We start from the raw sequence: 26,607 nt of genomic DNA, 5'->3' as shown, positions 1-26,607 counted from the left end.
GAGCACCAGAGGCTGTTTGTCTTTAGCCTTAGCCATCAGAACTGGTGCCAGAACCGGAGGGTCTGTAGTCTTGCACATCACTTTCTCTTGCTGAGGAAATTTATTCAGGCCTAAGTTCTTAGCACCTGTGTGTGCAGGCTCTCCCAACTTTGATGGGGTTGGAGAAGGATCCTCTCTCTTCAGGGCAGGCTTCAATGAAGATGGTTTGTCCCTATGCTTATGAGAGTGCCCCTTACTGTCATGGGAAGCCTTCTCTTTAGGCTTAAAAGACTTAGCTTCCATTCCTGAGCTCAAGCTCAGAGGGGTGCTGCCAGCTTGATAAGGTTGATATACTTGGGGGGTGGTCTCCGGCCAAATCTGATTGGAATCTCACTGTCTTCTCCATCAAACCTCAGTCCCTGAATCTTATAACTTCTGGGGGAAAGGAGTGGCAGATACAGCTCTTGGCTTAGATGTGAGTCTCACCCTGGCAGTAGAAGCAGTGTTGATCTTCATCACTCACAGCAAAGGAGTGAGGGCAGGAAACACAGTTCTTGACCCTTGGGCATAATCTCAGCCTTCTCCGGGGAGAAAAAATACCCCAAGGTGGGAACAAGAAAGGGGAAAACAACAATCTAACTACACGATACCAGAAAAATACTAAAACAAACTACTTACGATATATTTACAGCAATGATGCAGCAGAAAGGCGCTGAGGACACCAAGGATTCTGACTCAGACTATGCAGCAGTAAGAAGGAAGTGAAGAGGCATCAGCCTGCACCACCCATTATGCCCTCAGTTCGGCGTATGAGGAGAGCTACAGTGCATGTGCGGACCAATGGACACTGCTTGCAAAAAAAGTCCAGACTCAGGCACAGACTGTGCATGCATATCCACTTGTGGAATAAACATAGGGACCATCACTCAAAGAAGAACCTATCTCTGTTGACTACATTGACACCAGACATAAATGTGCTCTATTACATCTAATGGACATCTGAGAGTGGATTTTCTGAGTGATGCAGAAACAGAGCCATAACTAGGTATTTTTGCGCCCGAGGCAAGAATATAAAATTGCGCCCCTCCCCCAGGGCCGGCTCTTCGGTGGCAATTCGGTGGCGGGTCCCTCAGTCCCTCTCGGAGGAAAGGGCCTGCTGCCGAAGAATGAATGAAGCAGTAGCAGTAGAGCCTGTGATTTTGGGGGGTCTAACTCATAATTTTTGACTGCTTGGGCTGGTAATGTTGCTTCCAAGATAGTCTTTGGTTCCAGTCCAGTTCCAATCCAGAGAGGGACTCACAGGTTAAGAGAGGAGGGAGGTGCTGGATATCAGCAGTGGCCACTAGGGATCAGCACGTGTCCTGAGAATGCTGGGAGTTCAGGTTTGCAGGGCAGGATCAGGGGTGGCAGGTTTGTAGAAATTTTGGTGGTGCTCAGAATCCACCCCCACCCAAACTCTGCCCACCCGCCCAAGGCTCTGGGAGGGAGTTTGGGTGAGGGAGGGGGTGCAGGTTCTGGGAGGGAGTTTGGGGATAGGAGGGGTGCAGAGGGATGGGGTGCAGGGGTGAGGGCTGTGGGTTGTGGCTGCAGAAGAGGGGTTTGGAGTGTGGGAGGGGCTCAGGGCGAGAGATGGGGTGAGGGCTCTGTCTGGGGCTGGGAATGGGAGATTTGGGGTGTCGGAGGGGCTCAGGGCGAGAGTAGGAGTGTGGGGGGTGAGGGCTCTGTCTGGGGCTGGGAATGGGAGATTTGGGGTGTGGGAGGGGCTCAGGGCTGGGGCAGAGGGTTAGGGTGTGGGGGGGTGAGGGTTCTGGCTGGGACTGGGGATAAGGTGTTTGGGGTGCTGGAGGGGCTCAGGGCTTGGGCAGAGGGTTAAGGGTGCAGTGGGGGGGTGAAAGCCCTGACTGGGGGTGTGGGCTCTGGGGTGGGGCAGGGCTGGAGATGAATTTGGGGTGCAGGCAGGCTGCTCCGGGACAGGGGCCAGAGAGGAGGACTCCCCCCAGCCCCCTTCCCTGCTGGCAGCAGCAAGCTCTGGGGGAGGAGTCCCCCTTTTCTGCTCCCCCAGCAGCACACTCACCCCCACCACTGTTACTGCATGTGCTCCTAGGGTCCCTCTCAGGTCCAGGAATCTTCCTCGCCTCCCCCATGGTGGGTGCCAGGGGGTGCTGCCTGTGCCTCCTCCCCTGCTGTTGCCCCTGACTGTAGCCTCACTGGGGGTGAGGGATGGGGCTGCCTCCTTGCCCAATATGGGGCAGGAGTGGTGACTGCAGGTGGGGGGGCGGACTGTGCTGCTGGAGGGTCCCATTGGAAAATGAAAGGGCAGGCTCAGAGTCAGTCTGCCCTGGCAGTAGAGACGGGGGGTGCTAGGACCCTGCGGCAGCAGTTGCTGCAGGGGAGAGACAGGGACTCTCTGCTCCGTTTCCCCCACACACACACTCGCCTCGCCCTTGTTACGGCACTGTGCAGAAAGCAGGATTTGTCTTAATTATTTCAGAGGGCTAGAAGTAGGTATGGACCCAAACCAAAATCCTTGATTTAAATACTCCAGTACTTTGAGAAAAATTCAGTCTGGATCTAAATTTGATTCCAGACTCCTATTTTGCACCTGCATTCTATCCCTATAATGGGCCATATCAAACATGCAAATCCCAACACCCCACAAACTTTGGGATCTAGGTGCAACTTTTCTGCACCCTAGTTCATAGAATCATAGAATATCAGGGTTGGAAGGGACCTCAGGAGGTCATCTAGTCCAACCCCCTGCTCAAAGCAGGACCAATTCCCAACTAGTTAGGTGTAAATTGGCCAGGGGGAAGATTTGGGATTTGAAATCAGAGCCACAAAAAGGCAGAAATCTGTTCTAGATGGTGGAAACAGTGTAGGACAGAATTTACTGTTCAATACAAAGAGCTAAGGGGTGCGAGGGAAATCACAAACATTCTACTATATAAGAAAAGCAGGGGATGGGTGGAGAAAACAAAGAGGCTAATATTCAAATAATAAGTGAAAGAAGACTGTGGATAAATATTGATGAGGAAACCTTGTCCTGAATTCTGAAACGGAAAGAAAGCCAAGAAAGAGTACTGAGAATTGGGTTGATGTATTCCCACTCTTGGATATAAGTAAGTAGAGCTCTGCAAATCCACGGATATCCGCTTCATATCCATGGACCATTTTTGCAGATATTGGATCGGATGCGGATACAAAAGGGCTCTACCAATGCGTGCTGCTGCTGCCACCGCTCAAGCCCCGTGAGCAGCATGCGATGCTACGCCTCTTACTCCGAGCCCCCCATGCCGCCCCTTACCCTCAGTCTCTGCCCTCCCGCCATCTCTTGCCCCCCTGCCCCACCCCACTTGCTCATCTCTACCCGCGTGACTCTCCCTCCCCGGTCGCGGGCCCTTAGGGCTTTTAAAATGATGGGGCCTGGCGGGCGGAGTGGGGCAAGTGCCCGCGCCTTGAGCCTGCTCCCTGGTAGTAGGGGGGGTATTGCAGACTGCAGGCCCCATAAACCCCTAATCTGCCTCTGGCCCCCTTGTCCCTGGTTCCAGCACCCCTGACCTCCTACCATCCAATGGGGAATTTGCTTGGCAGCTTCCCTATACCCAGCGTGTGGCTCCCACTCTGCATTTTGCATTCCAATGGTGATGGATCTCAAAGGCAGGGAAGCAGCTGGCTGCAGCTCATAACCTATGAGTCACATAGGCTATGATCTGCACACCGCTGCTTCCCCACCTTTGAGATCCTACTTCCAGAGAAGATGGAACTTGAGTACAAACCTCTCATGCCTTATGTGATGCTTGCTGTATCTCCACATAACTCTGCAAGGGGGAACATACAACCTAGAAACCCATATAATGCAGCAACCACACCACCACATCTCATCTGTCTAAGGGAAATAAAATCACTGGAAATACCCCAGGCATGTAGTTCTTGGAGGCATGATCTGGTGCAATATTTGTTATGTTTTGTGCTGCCTGTATGAGAGTATTCTCCATCCTGATGTGCTGTTCACAGGCTGCACTGTGTCACTCCTTCCAAACACAAACACAGCCGTGTCCTTCAGTGATCACCAGGAGGTGCTTGCCCATTTACAGTGGCAAGCCTCTGACATAGGAGGCTGGCAGGGGTCAAGGAATCCACTGGAAATAGTGAAGGTTTAGTTCTGGTGGGGCAACTTTGAACAACATATAAAAGAGCAGGACAAATGGAGCAGTATTTAATTTAGCTGAGAGAGGAAAAAGCTATTCCTGAAAACTGCGATTGTCTGATTAATTTGGTTACTTTACCTATAGCAGATATTTTAGAATACTGTATCTGAAATAAAAAATATTTTGCTTTTTACTCAGATCAACAGCAATAATATTCTTTTCTAGTTGATACAGCAAGATCAAACCAAAGGCCAATTTGGCAGCTTCCTAAGAACCAGAACCCATGGTGCATAGAAAGGGAGAAAATGCAGTCTCCCTCACTATTGATACGTAGGAATGGCCAACAGACCCTACAAATCCCCTTATGCAATCTATTTTGAGTCATGCTTCTTCACAGACCACACCTCCTTATTTAAAATGAGGTTAGCCACAGACTGCCTATTAGAAATCTATGGGCTGAATTTGGATCATGAGATGTATCTTATCCACCCTGAGATACAGAGGCAGTAATTTAGCGAAAAAATGCTTAGTAGATAGATGACTAGTTTCTGGATTGATTTCTATCATCAAGCCCATTCAATCATGCTAAATTTAGCCCTGTAAATGTATTAGGTGCGTAGATGCTTTTAAAAATCCCAGTAGGCACCTAAATACCTTTAAAAATCTGGTCCCTACCTCGTGGAAGCACCAAGAGTTTTGGAGGGATCTGAATGAGGGAAAAGTAAGGGAATGTCTACACTGCAATCAGCATGGACTTCAGTGCGGTCTAGCTGTCCAATTAAGTACCCAGGGTCCCAGGTAGGCTCCTACAGCCCATGCTGAAGCCCATGATGCTGTGGATTCACTTCAGCTAGTACACACACTAGCTACATTAAAAGCTAACTCAGGTATGTCTAAACATGGTGCAATCACACCTCCTACTGTAGTGCAAACATACCCCAAGAGCTCATTTCAAGTGTATGGACAGTGTGGAAGAAAACATGAGACTCACAGACTTTAAGGTCAGAAGGGACCATCATGGTCATCTAGTCTGATCTCCTGCACATTGCAGGCCACAGAACCTCACCCACTCACTCCTGAAATAGACCCTCTAACCTCTGACTAAGGGCTGGTCTACACTGCTGCGCTAGTTCGGCGGCTGGGGATCGAAGTTCCGAGTTCGATTTATCGCGTCTGGTCTGGACGCGATAAATCGAACCAGGAAGTGATCCCCGTCGACTGCGGTACTCCAGCTCAACGAGAGGAGTACCGCGGAGTCGACTGGGAGCCTGCCTGCCGTGTGTGGACCGCGTCTGAACCACGGTAAGTTCGAAGTAAGGTATGTCGAATTCAGCTACGTTATTCACGTAGCTGAATTTGCGTACCTTACTTCGACTTGGGGGGTAAGTGTGGACCAAGCCTTAGTGACTGAAGTCCTCAAATCATGGTTTAAAGACTTCAAGCTACAGAGAATTCACCATTTACACTAGTTTAAACCTGCACATGACCCATACCCCATACTGCAGAGGAAGGCGAAACCCCCCCAGGATCTCTGCCAATCTGACTGAGGGGGCGGGAGGGGGAGGAAATTCCTTCCCAACCCCAAATATGGCAATCAATTAAGACCCTGAGAATGTGGGCAAGACCCACCAAGCAGATACCTGGGAAAGCAATATCTGCAGTAACTCAGAGCCCTCCCAATCTAGTGTCCCATCTCCGTCTGTTGAGGATTTTTGCTACTGGCAGTCATTGATGGGCCACATGCTATTGTAGGCAGTCCCATCATACCATCTCCTCCATAAACTTAAGCTCAATCTTGAAGCCAGTTAGGTTTTCTGCCTCCACTTGTCTCTTAGGGTAGATGTATGAAAGCAAGTGTAAAGTCTTGATGGCAAGGGCAAGTTTTAACTTGATACAGAGAGCAAGGGGAGCTAGTGCAGAGATGTGAAAATGGGGCTTGCGTGTTGTGACTGGAAAGATAATGTGTGTTCTGGATGGACAGTGGGAGTGATACCCTACATGACACAATCATGTGAAGAGATAAGGGAATGCGCAAGTGTTTTAGCCAGCAGAAAAGACAGGACGGACTGAATTTTTATAAATTGTGAAAGACGTAGTGGCAAGACTTGGTGATGGCCTAAATGGGCAGGGAGAAGGAGGAGGAATTAAAAGTGACCCCCAGGTTGGAAGCATGAATGACAGGCAGGATGTCAGCAACCACAGAGAAAGTATTAAGAGTTTGGTTTTGGTCATGCTTATCTTGAATTGGAGACAGGCCACCCAAGATGATGTGCTGGAGAGATGGTCAGATATGTAGCACTGGTCAGAAATAGTACGCAGAGGTAGACTGGTGAATTGGTGTGAGGAGAGGACATCCCCCATGAATAAGGTGTAGGGAGAAAAGGAAGGGACTGTGGACTGAGGCCTGTGGTACTCGAACAGAGAGGGGGAAGAGAAAGAAGCACCAAAAGAGATGATGAAAGGAGCAGTCCAGGGGTGGGGAGGAGGGGAGGAATCTCATGAGCAGATTTTGAAGCTATTCACACCAGTTACTTAAAGATAGATTTTTCCTCTTCTGCTTTATTAAGAACATGTGGAAGTAGATCTGACTTCCTACCGCTTAACAACAACTGATTTATGAACCATAGAATAAGTTATCCATTATAAAGTATAGCATAACTACATGTTAGATGCTGTTAGATGCTAATTTTTTTTCAATCATACACTATGCCAAAATTTATGCTAGTACTTTCAGTGTATAAACTTTGCATGGATTCCTTACCTTTTAAAGCTTCATTGATATAATTTTGTATGTAATATACTCTCAGTTTATCTTGAACCATATTCTGATCATCATCAATTCCATTGGCTGTAATATAAACTGGGACATCCCCATACTTGGATTTAACCCACTTGAGCATTTTGCGCAGTCCCCAGGGCACCACAGCGGCTCTGCTTGGGGAGTTCAGCCATGTGATGTCTTTTATCATTTGAACTTGAAGATAGTGATCATACTTCAGTGCATCTTCTTTTTCCGAGTCCACAAGAATAGTGGTGTAATGACTTAAGGCAAAAAAATCAAATGAGCCTTGGATTAATTTCTTTTCTTCTTCAGAGAAATAAGGCAAGTGGAAATTGTATAAATCAATGCTGTTTCTTTGGTGAAGCCATTCTCTCATCACATGTGGATAGTCACCATTCCCAAAGATGGGCTCAGCAAGCCAGCCAATGTCAAATTCTAGAACTCTATCAGCAACTTCTTGGTCATTTTTGGAAAAAGGACAGGCTGGCTCTACCCAATCAGCTTGCAGAGCTATAGATATTTTACCTTTCTGAGATCTTCTAAATTCTTTGTCATACACGTGCCAGGCTTTAGCATGGGCTTTCAACAGATTATGCCCTGCAGAGTATGTCAGGTTCCTCACATAGGGTTCATTCATTGTAATCCAAAATTTGACATGGTGGCCCAAACTTTTGAAGCAGAGCTTGGCATACTCAACAAAGGCTTGAACAGTCTCTGGGTTCTCCCAGGCTCCATATCTGGCTAGCACATCAGGAAGCCCTTGGTTCTCAGCCATAGGTTGCCATAAAGCTACAACAGGAGTTATATTAACTCTGAGAAGTTCACTAACAAAACACTGATAGTAGTGCAAGAATGTGTGGTTGATTTGAGACAGGTTACCCAAAGGGAGAATCAAAGACCATTTCAGTGAAAAATGAAAATGCGTGACATGCATTTCCTGCAGCAGCGAGATCTGGAGCCTGATGGCAGCAAAGTCAACACAGTGACGCTTACGTTTTGGGGTAGCAACTCCATCAACTTTAATAAGCTTCTTAGTGTGGTGAACATCCCACACATATACATTAGTGTCAAGGAATTGGGTGGGGGTTGTGTCTACCTAAGAAGGGAAAAGAAACACACAAGATTCAATTTGTTAGTTCTGATTACATAGAAAATTCATAACCATCAGACAAGGTTTATTAAAAGATAATCACAAGTAGAATATTTCTTTTAATTGATGCTGCCTCCTAAGATGAACACATTTTCCCTTTTAGCATCTCTCTCATACATCTCTGATGCCATCTCTGACTCATATGAATGAATGCATCTTAATATTGTGAGGTCCAGAAAATGCCAAATATATGTAGCACCTTCACCCGACTTTTATAAAAAGCAATGTACTAGCGTATGCCTTCTGTTTACACTCTCCCCACAATGCTCAGTTCTGTGAGGGAAATCAGGGGCTGCTCAGGGACAAAAAAGCAAATCCAGAGAAGGATAATACAGTAAAGTCTGTACTAATTTTTAAAATAATTTCTTTAAAGTTTAAAAGGCTATATTTTAGGGCTATTTGTACACTATACATTACCATAAATAAGCCTTCCTTTTTCCTGTAAGGTGGAACAAAATAAATAATAAATGAAACATGAAGAAGAATTAAACAGTTTCCTTATTTGAACCTGTGCTAAAAGAGAAATATGTCTCTGAGCTTGATTTTCAGCATGAATACAATTGACGGGTAAGAATTTTGCTTCTTGCTAAAGAAATGTCCTTTAACTGCATTAGCATATTGAACTAAAAAGTTCCTTCACTTTTACAACATTAAATTGGTTAAAATAGCATGCTGTTGATTTCTGAGTCATATTTTTGCTCTGATATCAGAGTTATGCCAATGTGCATCACTCCAACAATAAGCAAATTTTCCACAAATCTTTTGGGCCTGAGAGGAACACCTGCATTACCCACTGAAATCAATGAGAGTCTTACAACATCACATTTTCATTTTTTAATAAATACCATGATCATAAAAAGGACTCTAAAGGGAGCGAAAGAGTTACTTAGAAGGTTTTATTATGTGTATTATTTTTTTTCTCCTTCCTAGTCCAGTTTACCTTTCAAAGGAAAGACCCAAACTATAAGACACAGTTCCTATATATACACATCTACCTATGTCCACTATTTTTCTTCTTAAATTAACCCTCTGGGCATAAGTTTCCCTGTCGGACCTTTTGTTTCAAAAGCAGGGTCAACCTAAACCCACTGTTGAGCCTGTAACTGAGACTGTAGAATTGTGCAGAGCAGCTGCAGATCACTTGCTCTTTTCTCTGGAGAGGTCAGTGTTGTGCTTACAGAGGAAAGCAATAAAAAACAGCATGTCAGAGGGAAATTGCTTTTCTGGAGAATTGTCCCTTGTAGATTACTAAAGCATGCATTTCCACTAATACTGTGGGAATGCTGTCAGAAATGTTTTTCCACTATGATGCATCTACAAATCATTCTACCTCAGCCTTACAGCACAAAATGTTTGAATATCCTTTTGAAGTGAAAATATCCAGAGTTTTAAGGGTTCTTTTAAGTGTCTTGAACTAACAGACTCAGTAACTTTACAACTGTTATTGATCCCAAAGGTAGTAGTGCCATTTCCAGTCTCAACTTATTTGGGACCAGAAGGACAATGATTGCTGAATTTTCTTAAAAATCAATGCATCAGATAAGGAGGTTGCAATGTTTCTCAATAGTGTGAAGTCAGAGCTTACTTTTAGGGTATGAAACAAAACAAAACAAAAAAAACCCAAACCTATGCTCCAGCTCATAGGTGCTAGAACAAGGGGTGCTGCACCCCCTGGCTTGACGGGGTTTCCATTATATACAGGGTTTACAGTTGGTTCAATGGCTCTCAGCACTCCCACGATAAAAATTGTTCCAGCATCCCTGCTCCAGCCTTCAGAAAATGTCTGTCTTTGTGGAAAATCTAAATTAAAAATTTTGCTCTTGGATCCAATCTGAGAGCTGAATTTTACATTACATCTTTATTGTGGCTACAGGAGCCCTACAGACCAAACAGTATCTGAGAATTATACAGTCATATTTTCAAAGAGACCACAACCTGTCTATAATTTTTGCATGTGAAATGAAGGCTTTAATCGTGAAGGGTTGTCAGAAGTAACAGATCTAGCTGGAGAAAAAAACTGAAAACTAAGAAGAGGCTCTCAGAGAGGTTGGTTGCTACAAGGGGGCAGTGATGCAGCAGAGGCAGAGACAACACTGCACTGCTGGCAAATGAGGAGCACAGCAGAATTGTCCATTCCTGATACAGAGGTACTTTCCTGTACACTTTCTGCTTCTTTTTTTTTAGCACAGAATACCACTAACAATGATGCTGTAATGCACATGCAGAAAACATGAACACATTAGGAACAGAACCGAGCAAATAACAGAGTTTTCAGTTTGGGGGCTAACCAAAAAAAAAAAAAAAAACTACAATGGAGCCTGGTTCAATTCAGAGCAAAACAAATTTTTTCAAAATTTAAAAAAAAAAAATCCAACCCCCTGATACCCCCCACAAAAACCTCTTAGGTTGACTTTAAGCAATTTATTTTTGTTTTTTCAATTTGTTTTGGTCATTTTCAGGTGTGGTTTTTTAATTGGGCAAATTTGAAAACAAGACTCCGTTTTGAAACAAAAAATTAAAATGAAATGATTCAATATGATTAAACCAAAATATTTTAACTTTTTTGAATTTTTCCCCATTTTTGGGGTGGGGAGATGGGGGGCAAACTATTCACCAGATTTGACCCAGATTTGCAAATAGTTTCATAGCCCTGAAAAATGCATTTTTCTGTAAAATTCCTAATGGCAAAAAAAAAAAAAAAAAAAATTCACCCAGCTCTAATTAGGAATGGCTTTTAGAAAACATGAGTAATGATGGTTTCGTGACTTTTAACATTTCCAAATACAAGGATATATTTAAACAAATTTCTTGCCATTAAAAGGAATAGATTTGGATCATAACAACCAAATATGCTGCTGTTAAAACTATGGAGATAAAAATGCCACTTGCAATATTTGCCATTTTCATATATTAGTATCTTTGTGTGGAAGTGATGAACTTAGTAGATAATTATCTTCCAAAATGCATTTGAAAAAGGATGTATTTTTGTTAACTGAACACATAATAAGTGTTCTAGGAAGATGGACATTAGATCACATTTTCTGTTTTTTGTTTATGTGGTGTTTGTTTTTAGAAAATCTGTTATTTATGATATTTAAATTTGGATCCGCTTTCATGGTCACATTTAGGATGCCTGGTGAAAGCTGGGAAGATATTCTGTAAAATGTGCAGCTTTACTAAATTGGTGCTCCCACTACATCATTATGGTAACAGATCTTATATCACCCAAGTAAAAATGATTATATACTTGCACAATACAATTATTATATACTTAAAGAACAATTTGGTTGGAGCATCTATTGACTGTCATCAGACTTACCTGAACGTAGTTATCAACAATTCCCCAAGCAAAGTCGCAGGGAAACTTCCCAGCTATGGGTTGATTCTCAGGCAAAGGCGGGAAGCCATTTCTCTCGATTAGCTTTTGGTAGAACAAAGCTGAAGACTTTGGCAAAAACTTCTTGTCATGGCTTTGAAAATCAACATAAAATAATCCACGTCTAATGCTGTATCCTCTATGCCATTCAAAGCCATCCATGAGGGACCAAACGGTGTACCCAAAAACATCAACTTCATCATATCTGATGGCTGAGAGGAAAAAAAGCAAGATGACCTCATATTGCTCATTTTTTCCAGATAGAGTATACCATTTAAAAAACGATTCTAGTATTTGAGCATTAGAACAATGTAGTAGGATAAATAAATGTCTTAAGGCTTGATTCAAATTCCATTCAGTGGAAGTCCTTCAATTGACTTCAATGGACTTTGGATCCAACTCTTACAGTTTACATCCAAGAAGTTATATAGAAACAAAAAAGTTACCCTGAAGAAATTATCATGAAAAATTTAACACAACTTTTTGGTGTTCTTAGGGATTTGCATTAACTATCCTGGCAATGCGGGTGGTTGTGATAATGCTGATGAGACTTTACTCATTTGATTTTACAGACCCCCTCACATCTGGTCTGAGAATACCATTTTCTGGAATAAATATCTGGCGTTTATTAACCCTAAAGTAGGTTGAAGGCCTGTTACAGATGTAAGGGTCGTACCAGCATTATTATTGTTGTGACAAGTTCCACTCTGTGATTTAATTTGAGGTTTACAAATGGTTTGCATTTCTATAGATATTAAACACTTAGAATCAGCAAAATGTTCTTAGAGAGGGTCCCGATTCAACAAAGCCCTTAAGTGTGTGTTTAATTTTAAGCGCATACTTAAATCCATTCCTATTTAGCAAAGCATTTAAGCACATTTTAAAATGCTTTGTTAAACTGGGGCCTGTATCAGTATCCAGCACAATTTAGCTTTATCACTCACCACCGTATGTAAACACAAATTGGATATCTATTGAACTTAACATTACCCAGCCTAGTTACACAAGCCAACATTTTACACAATCAAATGTCAAAAAGTGTTCATATTTCCTAGTTTTATTAATGTATCTCATTACAATCAGATATGAGGGGCCAAACTGATTCTTGATGTAGCATCGTTTGAACCAATTAAACAAATGGAATTATAAAAGAGCTGAATTCGGCCGTCTCTTTAATTTGCCATGATAAACTCGCAAAGAAACTGGAATATTTCTTTCCCTAAAGATTAGTTCTTTTCTGTTTGGCAAACATTGATTTTTTTTAAAAAAAGCCCTCCACATTCACACAACACTTGCTGTTCTGAGAGAGTAAAAGTCAGGATGGATTCACATTGTTAACTAGCATCAGCAAAAATTTCTCTTAGACTAGCATTACACACCTGCTGCAAATCAGCTGGGAGAGCTTCCACATTGCTTTTCGGGCTCACCAAAAATTCTCCTAAAATCCCTCCTTAAAAGTTTACTGACTTGTGCCATGTTCTCTATGAGAAGTGAGTTAAAAAAATTTGGAAGCAGGAAAAAAGTCTCAAATACAATGTAACCATCAAGTAGTGCACATGCCTTATCAAGTAACCACATGACTTATTGATATTACTTTTATCTTCCTTCATACTTCTCCCCATCTTCAGGGCAGGAACCATATCTTTACTTGTTTCTGTAAAGGGCTTAGCAAATTTTTGGCATTCCAAAATAATAGTAGTTCTTGTTATTTATTATGAACTTCTTGGTGACCGAGTGGCAAATTGAAAGGGAAAATATAGTCTATAATTTAATATGTTGCCAGTAAGCCCTAGTCACACTCAGAGTGCAGATCTATGTATATATATCAATAATTTTATTAAATTGAATAAACAACACCTTTTTGTTAACAAGAATATGACTATGTAGTTTCCATATAACTCCACACACACCTCTAACACATTGTATATGCAATAATTAATAACTCTAGTATATACTATCCCCCAGACTTCAGATACAACATTGGTTTGCATGTTAATTCAACTTTTAGTTTAGCTGTAATAGTGAGGTATTTGGAACAGCAGCTGAAACAAATGTAGCAATTCCAGGATCTTTTATCCCGGTTGAGAGGCAAATGGAAATCATCTTCACTAAACCATTAAAGGAAAATTCCATTGGAACATGAAAGCTATTTAAACTGAATGAATAGTTTATTTCAGCTACTAATATTTTAAAAACCCTTGAAGCAGATAACAGAGAAATAAACCAATTATAACATGTTTTGTAGAAATAAAAAGTACAGTATAATAAAAATAATTATTAAGGAGGAAACAGGGAACAGTCATCCCAATAAGTTGTTGTTGACAAGCCGGACTGAAAGAATCTACAGTACTTTGCCATTAAAGAAGTATTAGAAATGGGATGTGTCAATGTTATAAAGTAAGTTGGGTGGGGGGGGGGTGTCATTTTTTTAAATCTAGGTTAACAATTGGTAAAAAAAAATTAGTTAAAATAATTTTATTTAAAACTTCAAAGGCCTGATTCTCAGACCAGTGTAAATCAGGTTTAGTTCCACTGAAGTCCACAGAATTACACTGCTGTAAGAACAGAATCAGGCTCCAAAACTACAGGGGAACCCCATTTATCCGAGCCTCCATTATCTGGCTCTCCATATTAAGCAAACAACCAGCACACACACAGGATCATTACAAAGCATTAAAATGTAGCCTCCTTATTTATTTACAGCGTACACAAACGGTTACTTCTAGTAAAGAATACTGTACCAGTTTTTAAAAATGCAGAAATAATAAACTCAAGCAACTCAAAAAAAGTATAGTATTGCTGTTGTTGCAACTTAAAACTATCATTTTGGCATTTTTAGAAACTGGATCTCTTTACTAGAAGTAACAGTTCATGTACGCTGTAAATAAAGAAGGACGGTATGTTTTAATGCTTTTCCAGGAAGGGTCAGCTAGTTTAAAAGCAACTCTGCATCTTAAAATAATGGTTAGAAAGCTCTTTGCCCATTCTCTGGATTATCCAAATTTTTGATTATCCGATCTGTGTGTGTGTTTACACACACACACACACACACACATATAATTCAGCTAACATATTAAAACTCATCACTGGAGTTTTCCTGTAATGATTCCAAGCAAATCCCATTGATAACTATAAAAACAGCAATGTTCACATAGGGTGTGCACTTGCTCTTTCTGAAATCAATTGAAGTTTTGCCATTGGCTTCAAGGAGAGCAGGACCAGACCAACAAAATCCCATCCATACCACACATTAAAAGGCACTTGTCAACAACTGATAAAAATGAACCTAACTAACTGATTTGAAGTCTCATTTCATAGTGAAAGTCTAGATAGATGTTAAAGACCAAAATTAAGTTTTGGAGCATTTGTTTAATGAGCTTTAGTCGGACATTTTCCATAAGTTTTGTCAGGAGAATAATATTAATTTGTCAACTAAGCTACCTTTTAAAGTTTCCATAATGAACTTCTTGAGATAATAAATATACTTGGCATCATCTCGCTTGGTGCTACCAGAGACAAACCAGCTGTTCTCCACAATGAATATTTTGGGCTTGTTATATTCACGGCTTATCCAATAAAGGAGCTGCCTCAGGCTTAGTGATTCCAACTGATGGAATTTCATCTGAGAATCCAAGAGCTGGAAACTCAGTGTTGCTCCAAAAGAAAGAGCAAAAAAGTCAGCTGTTCCCTTGATGTACTTCTTCTCTGCATCACTGAATTCAGGCAGCAGAGATGAGAGGTTACTCTTCATGCTCTGAGGGTAGTCACCATCAATAAATATGGGTTTAGCAAACCAGCCCAACACAAAGTCAAGGGATTTTTGACATTCTTGTATGTCTTGTTCAGTCATAGCTTGAGGTTTTATCCAGTGGGAGCTGAGGGCAATGGACACTTGGCCTCCTTGAGCTGGACGAAAATGATCATTGTAGAGATGCCAGACTTTGGCGTGGGCCTGTTGAGAAGAAAGATTATAATGAATGCATCTGAAATTCTGTCTTGAATAACAGAAATGCAATAGCATATTCAACCACTAATGTTCAGGTTTGACTAGCAATGCTTTATCCTCACATCCCTAGGCTGTCTTATTCCCTTCTCAGTGATTTATGATTGCTAACTTCTATTATCCTAATCAGAGTAGATAATATTACACTGATCCAAGAAGAGCTTGTTTTGGAAAAGCAGCAAGAGCTGCTTAATATGGTGTATATTCCATGCACTGAATATAATGCTGGTTTTTCTGATCTTTTGAAAAATAGTGTTTTAATTTTACAAGGAAACCTGGCTTTGTACTTACCTACTGGTATGAGTGAAATTTAGGCTTTGGTTTGAACACATATATAAAAGAGAAAGGCCATTTTGTCTGATATCATTACTTTTTAAAGTTTTGCTGGTTTTAAATTTTATTAAATTGGTAACAAATTACATCTTACAGTATTATTGGCATCATGAGATCTCAAATAGTGAAAAAGTAAGAGCACATTTTAAAATGTATTTGAAAAAACATGTTTCAGATTATATTTTACATTACAGGAGTCTTAGCATATTACTGTTTTAGATTGGGTGTGTAGAAATTGTCAAAAATTACATTATTACATTTTTAGACAGTTACAAAGTAAGGCAAAACTAGAAAAAAAGCTATGGGCACTTCTTATCTGGAAATGTGGAAAAAATCTGGAGGTCATACATTTAGCGATTAGAGCTGGGACTGGTAGTCAAGAGATGACTTCAAAACTCTGCCATCTCTGTCCTATATACAATCCTTTAAAATCTTTTATTTCTTTAATTTATAAATGAATGAATAAATTAAATCTGACTTTTCTTGTTGTTCAAAATAAACTGGAGTTTTCAAACAGATTCTGAATCATCTGATTTAACACTATGCATAGAATCAAGAGGATTTGGAAAAAGGATAGACATGGGCAGGAAGAGAAGCAAGTGCTCCTTCACACCCATTATATATGAGTTTAAGGCTACTAAATCCAGATGGTCAGGAATCTCATAACCCCAACATAACCCACACATCTCAACTCTGCCCCAGCTCCCAAACACACACAGAGACACACCCACACACTCTCTCTCTGCACCAACCTATTCAGAGCCAAGTAGGAGCCCCATTCTACAATATGCAGGAAATGCAGAGACATCCATGTATAGCCACTGTTTCCAGCCCTTCCTCAGGAGTTAAATGATACAGAAGGCCTTGCACCTCCATCCTGATAAATGTATCACTGATGCATTGATAATTGCTTCTCACAGTTTCATTTTAATACAGAATTATCATTCACAGCTTCCAGTTGCAATGAAATGCCAGTTTTATTAAGAACTAATTGTTTAAATGTCAGATTGTCATCTCTATTGCCATAAAAGATAAATTTAAAAAACATGATTAACTACTGAGGGTTAGGGTTAGGTTTAGGGTTTACTTTTACAGTTCTTACAAAATCTTAATTCTCACTGCTAAGCAAAAAAGCAATTAGAACTAAAAGGACAGTTAAAGTTATAGATAATAACTGACTTCATGTGTGTTTTCAGTTATTAGTATTGTACCGATAATTAAAAATAGCAAAGATATAGTTATACTGTTTATATAAGTACAATGGATTGTGAGAGAAGTGAAAATTGAGAAATAGTAATTCTACTTCAAAACCTCACAGTACAGACATATCATCTGAATTGCAGAGACACAAGACAATTTTGCCATATATTGTAATCCCATCCTGCCGACAAAAGAAGAAAATATCATGGTGTCACGCTGTCTGGAGTTGCTAACTACCATGAGTGCCTACCTCAGGGAAGACTATCAAAAATGGGCAGACACCCCAAACTAGTGGTATGTTCTATAATTAGATTTCCCCAACCCAGTAACAAATGTGAACTCCTGGATCACTATAACAGTCTTACCACGGAGTTCCACACAGTTCTCCTTTGGGCTCTCCAGTCTATTTTGCCACCCAGGCAAGATAGACTATGTGATAAATGGTCACTTACACCAAAAATCACAAAATATTCAGCAACAGAGGGTCCTGTGGCACCTTTAAGACTAACAGAAGTACTGGAGCATAAGCTTTCGTGGGTGAATGCCCACTTCATCAGACACAATATTCAGGTTACACCCAGTCCCAAATGGACTAGTCACTCACCCGGGTTGATTTGCATTCTAGATCTCACACCAAAGATAATGCTGGGAGCCAATTCTACAGTAAACTAACTAAAGGTTTATTAGCTAAGAAAAACAAATGAGAGTTATTGAGAGGTTAAAGCAGGTAAAAATATATGTACATGTGAATCACAGTCTATAACAGTGGTTCTCAACCTGTAGCCCCCGGGCCGCTCGTGGCCCAATGAGCACACAGCTGCGGCCCATGTGACATCCTCAGAGCCATACAGATAGTATATGTATTGTGTAGATGCAGCCCACATAACACAGAGAGCTGCATAGGCAGCCCACAATTTAAATAGGTTAAGAACCACTAGTCTATAATTTCAAAAGGTAGCAGAGATGTAATCTGCCAGTTTCCCAAAAGTCTTTTAGGGCTACCCAGAGTAACTCCAGGGATCTCCATCTTCTTTTCTGTTATTTTGCCTGTTAGAATCCAAACAAAAGATTTTTTCATGTGTCCATATTTATAGTTTCTTTTCACAGAAACTAAGCTGACAGAACAGCCCCCACATGTGTCCTTTCTTTCATGATGGGGAGAGAGGAATGTACTTAGAGACTTTGACCTCACACACAATGATCATATGCTTTCCATGCACAGGAATTAGCACTTTCCTATTAAAGTTCTTCATTTGCATTACACAAGGTTTCTTTCTCATTTGATGGGTTACTTAGTTACAGGGGTATATACACAACGCAAATGTTTGCTATTACATTGTAACAGGGTACAGATAAGCGAAAACAAGGCACGCAACATTCCCCCAGTTTTTCATGAAGTTTAAACTCTAAACACATTCTTATACATTTTAACATCTACTTTGAATTATACTAACACACAAGCAAGCTGGCCTGGCTTACAGCTGTGAGTTTGTCAGTTCTTAAGCTAGCAACTGCGGCCTTGGCCAGAGCTGGCACTTAGCTTACCAGCATCACGCACAGCATGAATATCTTCTTGTGACGATGACTGTAAATATGATTTATAAAATACTATGAGGTAGCAGATATGCATCATTAGGTGCTACTCTATGGAATGTTTGAATGTATGCTGCTGACAGCCAGCTTCAAAGTCACCCTCCCTCCCCACCTGAAGACACCAGCATCTGAGCAAGGAAGCCCCTGGTCAGGTAACCCACTCTGTCGCAGACACCTTCCCTTTGTACTATCTCCTCCATAAATCCCCCTATGTTTCCTCATAATAGTGGTATCTATTCTCCCCATGTGACTCATGCCTCCCACCCCATATCACTGACCTGATACCTGGAGACACTCACCATCCACGCTCCCAAAGATACATGACTTCTCTATGTCAACCGAGACCTATTTCTATGTTCAAAACACCTGTATCCCTATACATGCTGTCCTCCTGTGGAACACTGTCCCCTCCAAGGTTATACGGGGATTGGCCCAATATGTCCTGATCCTTTCCCTCTAGGGGAGCAAAACAGATGCCTCCTTCAGATAGGTGCCAACTCCAGGGGTGCTCCGGGGCTCAAGCACTCACAGGAAAAAAATAGGGGGTGCTCTGAACCCACAGGGTCAGATTAATCTTTTGTGGGCCCCAGCATCTGGACTGTGGCCTCGCCCCCAACTCCACTTGTGTTCTGCCCCAAGGCCCCACCCCCACTTGGCCTCTTCCCCCCGAGGCCCTGCCCCCACCCTGAGGCCCCATCCCTGCTTGGCTTCTTCTCCCCGAGGCCCAGTCCCCACTCAGCCTCTTCTCCTCCAGGCCCTGCCCACACTCCACTCCGAGGCCCAGCCTCCAGCCTCGCTCAGCCTCTTCCCTCCCAGGCCCAGCCCACCACCTTCATGTGGGGGGGAGGGGGGGAGAGGGGCAGAGAGGAGGTACCAGCAAAAACAAAAGTCAGCGCCTGTGGTCCTGCATCTTCATATCCACCTATCCCAAAACAAAGCCAAAGATGAGGGGACTTCTCACAGCTCAATCCTTTCTTCGTAGTAAAGAGGAGAAAGAGGCACTGTACAGTTCACCAGTGGTGAAAAAAAGTACAACAATGGCCAGCCAGTAACATTTTGAAAAAGTCGCATTTATACAACAAATGCCTGCCTTCCTCAGTTTGCCTGGATAAAAGGAATGAGACTGCTTTTGTGGCAAAAAATCCTAACACAGAAAATAACATACCATACATTCATTCTAATGATAATGGACGGAGTGCCAATCAACATTACTGGGGTATTTGGGTATAGTTTGGTGTACTGAACTTGGGAATTTCTGTAATTAAAGGCTTCTGGAGATAAAGCTGCAGGAGGCCAGTGACAGAGCAGAGACAGCTGGTAGTAAATGTCTATCTGTTCCTTTGTCCTTATTTGACATCTCAACTCCTGATAGTGTAGCAATGGCAAGCAAAAACTAACCTATGGTTCATGCAATTCAGTTCATGGTTGAATGCAATTAAGACCACCAAAATCCACTATTTACTTGTATTAACTGATACTTCTACTGAGCCAGGTTTGTCTAGGCATTTTTGAGCTGGTTGCTCAACTTGGCATGAGCTTGGGCTGATCTGGAATGTGCAGTGATCATACCTTTTATATTTTGAAAGGAGGTACCTCACTAAAATGGACTTGTTACAAACTGGCCCCCTGACCCACGATACAGTCACCAGTCTGTTGCAAGTGGACCCAATCGCTGGGTTCCACATGCTTTCAAGCTACCTGAGTCTGGATGTAGTCTAGTCACCATTTCTTGCTCTTGGACTCTAACGCTCACTCCTAGGTTCAAGCCTCTAGTCTGATACCTTTTTGGGGGATGTGAAACATTCCATCCAGCCACCCTAGACCCTGAAACCTCCAGTTACTTTCAAACACTCCCTCAGCTCCCCACCTACACTGAGGGCACTCTGAGCTTAGTAGTTTAATTCCTTCATGGATAACATGGCAGTGCAGCAAGGAATATGGAGTTAGCAGGGGAATCTCTTAACCACAGTCACTTTACTCTTAAAGTAGCTGAGAGTTGCAGCTCTTTGAAAATAACTAAAGCCCTGAGACACACCCTCCCTTAATCTGAGCTCACCCCTTCTTGTGCACCTGTGGTTCATAGTGTTTCAGGTATGGAAGAGCCCCTCCTGTCCTCTCTCTCCCTCTCCTGCCAGTTTTTCCTAATATTTAATCTAAATCTCCTTGCTGCAGATTCAGCCCATTACTTCTTATCCTACCTTCAGTGGACAGAGAACAATTGATCATAGTCTTCTTTATAACAGCCCTTAACATATTTGAAGACTTGACAGGTCCCCCCGCCCCAGTCTTCTTTTCTCAAGACTAAACATGCCCAATTTTATTAACCTTTCCTCATAGGTCAGGTTTTCTAAATGTTTTATCATTTTGGTTGCTTTCTTATGGACTCTCTCCAATCTTATCCACATCTGTGGTGCGGAGAACTGAACACTGTACTCCAGCTGAGGCCTCACTAATGCCGAGTACAGTGGGATAATTATCTCCCTTGTCTTACATACAACACCCCTGTTAATATATTCCAGAATGATATTAGACGTTTTTGCAACTGCATCACACTGTTGACTCATTCAATTTGTGACCCACTATAACCCCTATATCTTTTTCAGCAGTACTACCACCTAGCTAGTTATTTCCCATTTTGTAGTTGTGCATTTAATTTTTCTGTCCTAAGTGAAGTACTCTGCACTTGTCTTTCTTGAATTTCATTTGGTTGAATTCAGACCAATTCTCCAATTTGTCGAGGTTGTTTTGAATTTTAATCCCATCTTCCAAAGGCCTTGCAAAACTCCCCATACCTTGGTATCATCTGCAAATTTTATAAGCATACGCTCTATTCCATTATCCAAGTCATTAATGAAAATATTGAGCAGTACTGGACTCAGGACTGACCCCTGTAGGACTGCACTAGACACACTCTCCTAGTTACACATAGTGATGATCAGACCCCCGGCACAAAACAGGACATGACTCTTAAATTGAGCATGTAGTTCAGAGACAGGTGTCAAACTTTGAAATTCCATATCCACCTCTCATGTTTGCCTCTCAACCCCTCTGTGGGCCCCTGTGTAGAAAGCCCATTGTTCCATGGGTTGGCCAGTTGTTGAAAATCAATACCCCCAGCTTGAGCTTTGATGGCTCTCAATGATGGCCTTTCAATGAGGTGTCAACTCCCTTTCCCCAGCAGAGCATCTGTCTGGAATGCAGCATAACAGGGTGTCCCTGGGCAAATCCAAACTAATGCAGCCACGGTGCCAATATTTCAACATGGGTATAAAACATACGTCAGAATTTTATACAGCCATATCACACTCCATCACAGAGTTCAGCAGAGTTATGAGATATATATTCTTAAATTAATTTTGAGTATATACCAGCCTGCCTATTCCCCAGGATTCCTGCCCCAAAGAACCGAGACCTCCTAAGGTTTGGCATTGGCAATACATATCATTCTGTGCAATTTTGATGTCAATCTCTATGATTATCCTTATGTTTTTACTAGTGGCAAATCCAGAATAAGAGTTTAGGGCCTCCTGACTCCCAGGACCATGCTTATTCTAGACCAGTGTTTCTCAACCTGGGGAAAGCAACCCCCAGGGAGGACGTGGGACAGGTTTAGGGGAGTCATAAGCAGGGCCAGCATTAGGGGGTAGGAAGCAGGGCAATTCCCTGCGTCCCCGTGCCACAGGGGCCCCATGAAGCTGATTTACATGTTTTAGCTCAGCGCCAGAGAGGGCTGAAGCCCAGAATCCCGAACTTAAGGGGAGATGGGGCTGCAATTTTTTCTATTGGGGGGGGGGGGTCCACGATTTTTTTTAAAGTCCAAAGGGGGTCACCAGCACAAAAAGGTTGAGAAACACCATGTTGTATCAATTTTAATGGTGTTTTCTGAACCAAGAACTGTGCGCTATTCATTTCACAAATAAACTGCTTGCCATGCCCAAGTGACCTACAGTAACTCCTCACTTAACGTTGTAGTTATGTTCCTGAAAAATGCAACTTTAAGTGAAACGATGTTAAACTAATCCAATTTTCCCATAAGATTTAATGTAAATGCGGGGGGTTAGGTTCCAAGGAAATTTTTCTGGCGCAGACAAAAGGCATTATATACTGTACAGTACTGTACTGAGTGGGGAGATGCCCCTGGCTTACCCCTGGGGCTCAGGGCTCGGGGTGCAGGATCTGGGAAGGAGTTAGGGTGCGGGAGGGCACTCAGGGTGGGGTGCTGGAGGAGGCTCAGGGCTGGGGCAGGCAGGAGGTGCAGAGCACTTACCTGGGGCAGCTCCTGTTTGGTGCAGGGGATGAGCAGGTGGCTCTGCGCAGCGCAGCACCGTCCCCATGGCCGCGATTCTGGGAGCTGCCCCCCTGGGCAGGCAGTGCCACCCGGAACGCAGGGGCTTTAGGGGCTGCAGGGCCCTGGGCTAAGGGGGCCCCGGGGCCCTGGCCTGCAGCTCTAAAGCCCCTTTCGGAATGCGGCCCTGCGAGCACGGGCCGGAGGACTCAGGAGGAGCAGGGGCAGCCGTGCAGCCAGCGGCCGGAGAGTAGCGGCGCTTTCCCCTCCAAAGCGCCACTTCTCTCCGTCCGGCTTTGAAGGGGAAAGCGCCGCTACTCTTTGGCCGCTGGCTGCACGGCTGCCCCTGCTCCTCCTGAGTCCTCCGGCCCGTGCTCGCAGGGCCGCATTCCGAAAGGGGCTTTAGAGCTGCAGGCCAGGGCCCCCGGGCCCCCTTAGCCCAGGGCCCTGCAGCTCCTAAAGCCCCTGCGTTCCGGGTGGCCCTGCCTGCTGCGGGAAGGGGGTGGGGGGCAGCTTCCCCGCTCACTCCTTCCCTCCCAGAAAGTCCTAAGCACTGAAGTGCTGGGAGGGAGGGAGGAAGTGCTGGGAGGGAGGAAGGGAGGGGGAGGAGGCAGAGAAGTGGAACTTGTGCTATGCTCCCTTGTAAAGTCAGCCAAATGATGTTATAAGGGAGCATTTAACAACTTTAAACGAATATGTTCCTAATGGAGCAGTGACGTAACTTCGAAGCAACATTAAGCAGGAGGACGTTAAGTGAGGAGTTACTGTATCTGTATTAGCTCTCTATTTGCATGTTAATGAAACTCTGCATAGTAAAGTGTTACCAAAATTCATTTAGCAATACAAAGAAAAAAGATAACTGGAAAAGACATGAAAAGGATTTTGATTACTGTAAGTACATTAGATATAGCTCCAAAAAAAATTCATTATCCAATCCTAGATCAAAAGCCCCTTTGAAATGCATATCATTATCACTATGGCTTGGAAAATATTGGTATATGATTAGTCAGAAAATACCTTGTACCAAGAAGAAGAAAAATGTAATCTGTATTTTTCCTTACCTTCAAAAGGAAGGATGTGAATCAAAAGTTACAACATAATGTGTCACATCTCATACCATGTGCCATCTTTAGACCCAGAGTGAAGTAGGTTTTATCTATACAATCTCTGAGCTGACACAACATTTCCTCCCAGGAGAAGATGACAGCCATAGCATAGTATAAGGGACAGATATGGCTGTTAGAAAGCTAAGCTATTTCTTCATATTTGGAAACTGCTAACATAAAGTATTCTATATGTAAAGTTTAGTACCAATTTGTGAGCCCTTGTTATGGACAACATATCAGGCATTTAAGATTTTTATTTTTCCTCTCTCTCCTATTACTTCCCATAAATATCTCTTGGTCTACTTCTTTATTAGAACAAGGTGAACTACTTTGTAACAAACAATTACCAAACAAAATGTAGCCCCTCCTTCTAATTTCAAATATTGGAGACCAGAATTAGATATTTACAAGTACGTTTGGTATTTGATGAGTGTTTTATGTGAACATATTTCAGCCTATGACAGGGTTCTCGCAACACATTTTTTAGTGGCCTCAGAGTGCAGTCAACAACTCTTGCTGGTGGTCACACTGACCCTGTTTCCTAAAATACTTCATTAACTTTAGGAAAAACAAATAAATAGCACATGTACACATCCAAATCATTATAATTTCTTTATGCAAGGGTTTGGGTTTTTTTGCAGACTCAATAAAAATATTACTGTGAAAAGTGATATTTGTATGTTTGTTAATATCACTTTTTTCAGCAAATCCCAGGACAAATTAAGCCCTGGACGGGGTGGGAGTTGGAGACGAAGGCAGTGGGGGACATGGTGGGATAGATGTGGGCTGGGGGAGGCAGTGGGGGCTGGGGGCAATGGAGGGGTGGGGATCAGCGCCAGGAGCCAGCACCTGCTGCCGCGTGGCTGGGACTACAAGTCGGCACCCAGGGTCAGCGGCCAGGACTGGGGGTCAGAGCACATGGCAGGGGGTTGGTGCCCAGGGCCAGTGGCTGCTGCTGGGGTCAGGGATCAGTGCCTGGGGCCAGCAGCTGCCACCGGGGTTGGGCTAGAGACTGGGACTGGAGTCTGCCGCCACATGGCCAGGGGTTGGAGCATGAACTAAAACCCCATGGCCAAAAACCGGGGCTGCCTGGAGCCTATCTCCCAACCACCCCAGGGCTGAAGCATGGAGGTGTTGGCTCTTCCCACTACACAGATCAGAGTTCTAGTCCCTGAAGAACCCAGCACCTGTTTTTATAAACCCCCAATGACCGAGATTCCACAACCTCCCTTGGTAACTTATTCCAACACTTCGCTAGCCTTAGAAATGTTTTCCTAATATTTAACCTAAATATCCCTAACTGCAGACTAAGCCCATTACTTTTTGCCCTACCTTCATTAGACATGGAGAGCTGATCACCGTCTTCTTTATAAGAGCCCTTACCATATCTGAAGACTTATCAGATACCCTCTCAGTCTTCTTTTCTCATGACTAAACATGCCCAGTTGTTGTTTTTTTAACTTGCCCTCATAGATCTTGTTTTCTAAACCTTGTATCATTTTTTTGCTCTCCAATGGTCTCCAATTTGTCCAAAGTTTTCTTGAAGTGTGGACCGCTCAAAACCAGACCCAGTACTCCAGCTGAGGCCTCACCAGTGCCAAGTAGAGTGAAACAATTATCTCCCATGTCTTAGATACACCACTCCCATAAATACAACTCAGAATGGTATTTGCCTTTTTTGAACCTGAATCACATTGTTGGCTCATATGCAATATGTGATCCACAATGATCCCCAGAACCTTTTCTGTAATATTACTGCCTAGCAAGTTATTCCCCATGTGAGGGGTTGGATCACAGAAACCCCCTTGGGAGCTGCCACCTGATGTGCCAAGACTACCCCTGCTTCTGTTTTCCCTGCCAGCTCAGGACTCCAGCACCCTATCTTGCTAGGTCAGACACTCCTGTCTGACTCCAACACAGACCAAGGGTCTGAATCACTTGTCCCAAAGCTGCAAGTTTGCCCAAAAACAGCTCACAGGAGTGTGTTTGTCTTTAGCACTCAGATACCCAACTCCCAATGGGGTCTAAACCCAGATAAATCTGTTTTACCCTGCATAAAGCTTATGCAGGGCAAACTCATGTAACCCTTCTGCCCATCTAAGTTGGCAGCAACAAGGGCCGGGTTCTATATCTAGGGGTTCCGTTTCAATAACACAATGCAAAACTGGCTCGAGCCCCCACCCAGTGACCTGGGACAATTACATACCACCCCCCTGGGTACCTCTAAGAGGCAATACTTCCCCTCTCGCAAGCACGGAGTCTGAGTGTAGCAGAAAATGTTTAATAACATGAGGTAAACGACATCAGCATAAAATTGGAAAAACACCACAAACAGGATTCATAACACAAACCATGAGCAAAACCCACCCCAGCAAATGGGGCTGTGTCCTTTCCCTTTGGTTCTTGAATCCAGCAACCCAAAAATCACCCAGAGTCCCCCAAGTCCAACAGCCCCAAAGTCTCTTGGGTCCAGCAACCACCCAAAGTCCCAAAAGTCCAACAACCCCCAAAATCTCTGTCCCTGGTCAGTGCAGCCCCAGAGTAAAAAGGGGGGGGCACGCAGGGTGTTAAGGGGCACCTTATGTGATCCGAGGCTGGCCAGCCGTCTGTTTCTCCGTGGGGGTTCCGCCGCAGCCTTTACCACGAGCCAGT

At 43.1% G+C, this 26,607-nt stretch overlaps 1 protein-coding gene across 1 annotated transcript in view; it reads right to left on the bottom strand.

The window, feature by feature from the left end:
- The window catches only part of LOC112103155 (klotho), a 53,641-nt gene that overhangs the window by 5,846 nt on the left and 21,188 nt on the right, over positions 1-26,607 (bottom strand). Inside the window, exons 2-4 of the mRNA XM_024194778.1 lie at positions 14,877-15,387; positions 11,379-11,647; positions 6,889-8,005 (exon numbers count right to left, since the gene is read on the bottom strand). Of these exons, the coding sequence (XP_024050546.1) occupies positions 6,889-8,005; positions 11,379-11,647; positions 14,877-15,387 (1,897 nt within the window). The remainder of the gene's footprint in view (positions 1-6,888; positions 8,006-11,378; positions 11,648-14,876; positions 15,388-26,607) is intronic.

Source organism: Terrapene carolina, unplaced genomic scaffold (genome assembly GCF_002925995.2).
Source record: "Terrapene carolina triunguis isolate 2854851 unplaced genomic scaffold, T_m_triunguis-2.0 Scaffold139, whole genome shotgun sequence".
NCBI classification, from domain to species: Eukaryota; Metazoa; Chordata; order Testudines; family Emydidae; genus Terrapene; species Terrapene triunguis.
Note: the sequence above shows the minus strand (reverse complement) of the source record. Positions and strands in the feature narration are given on the sequence as shown.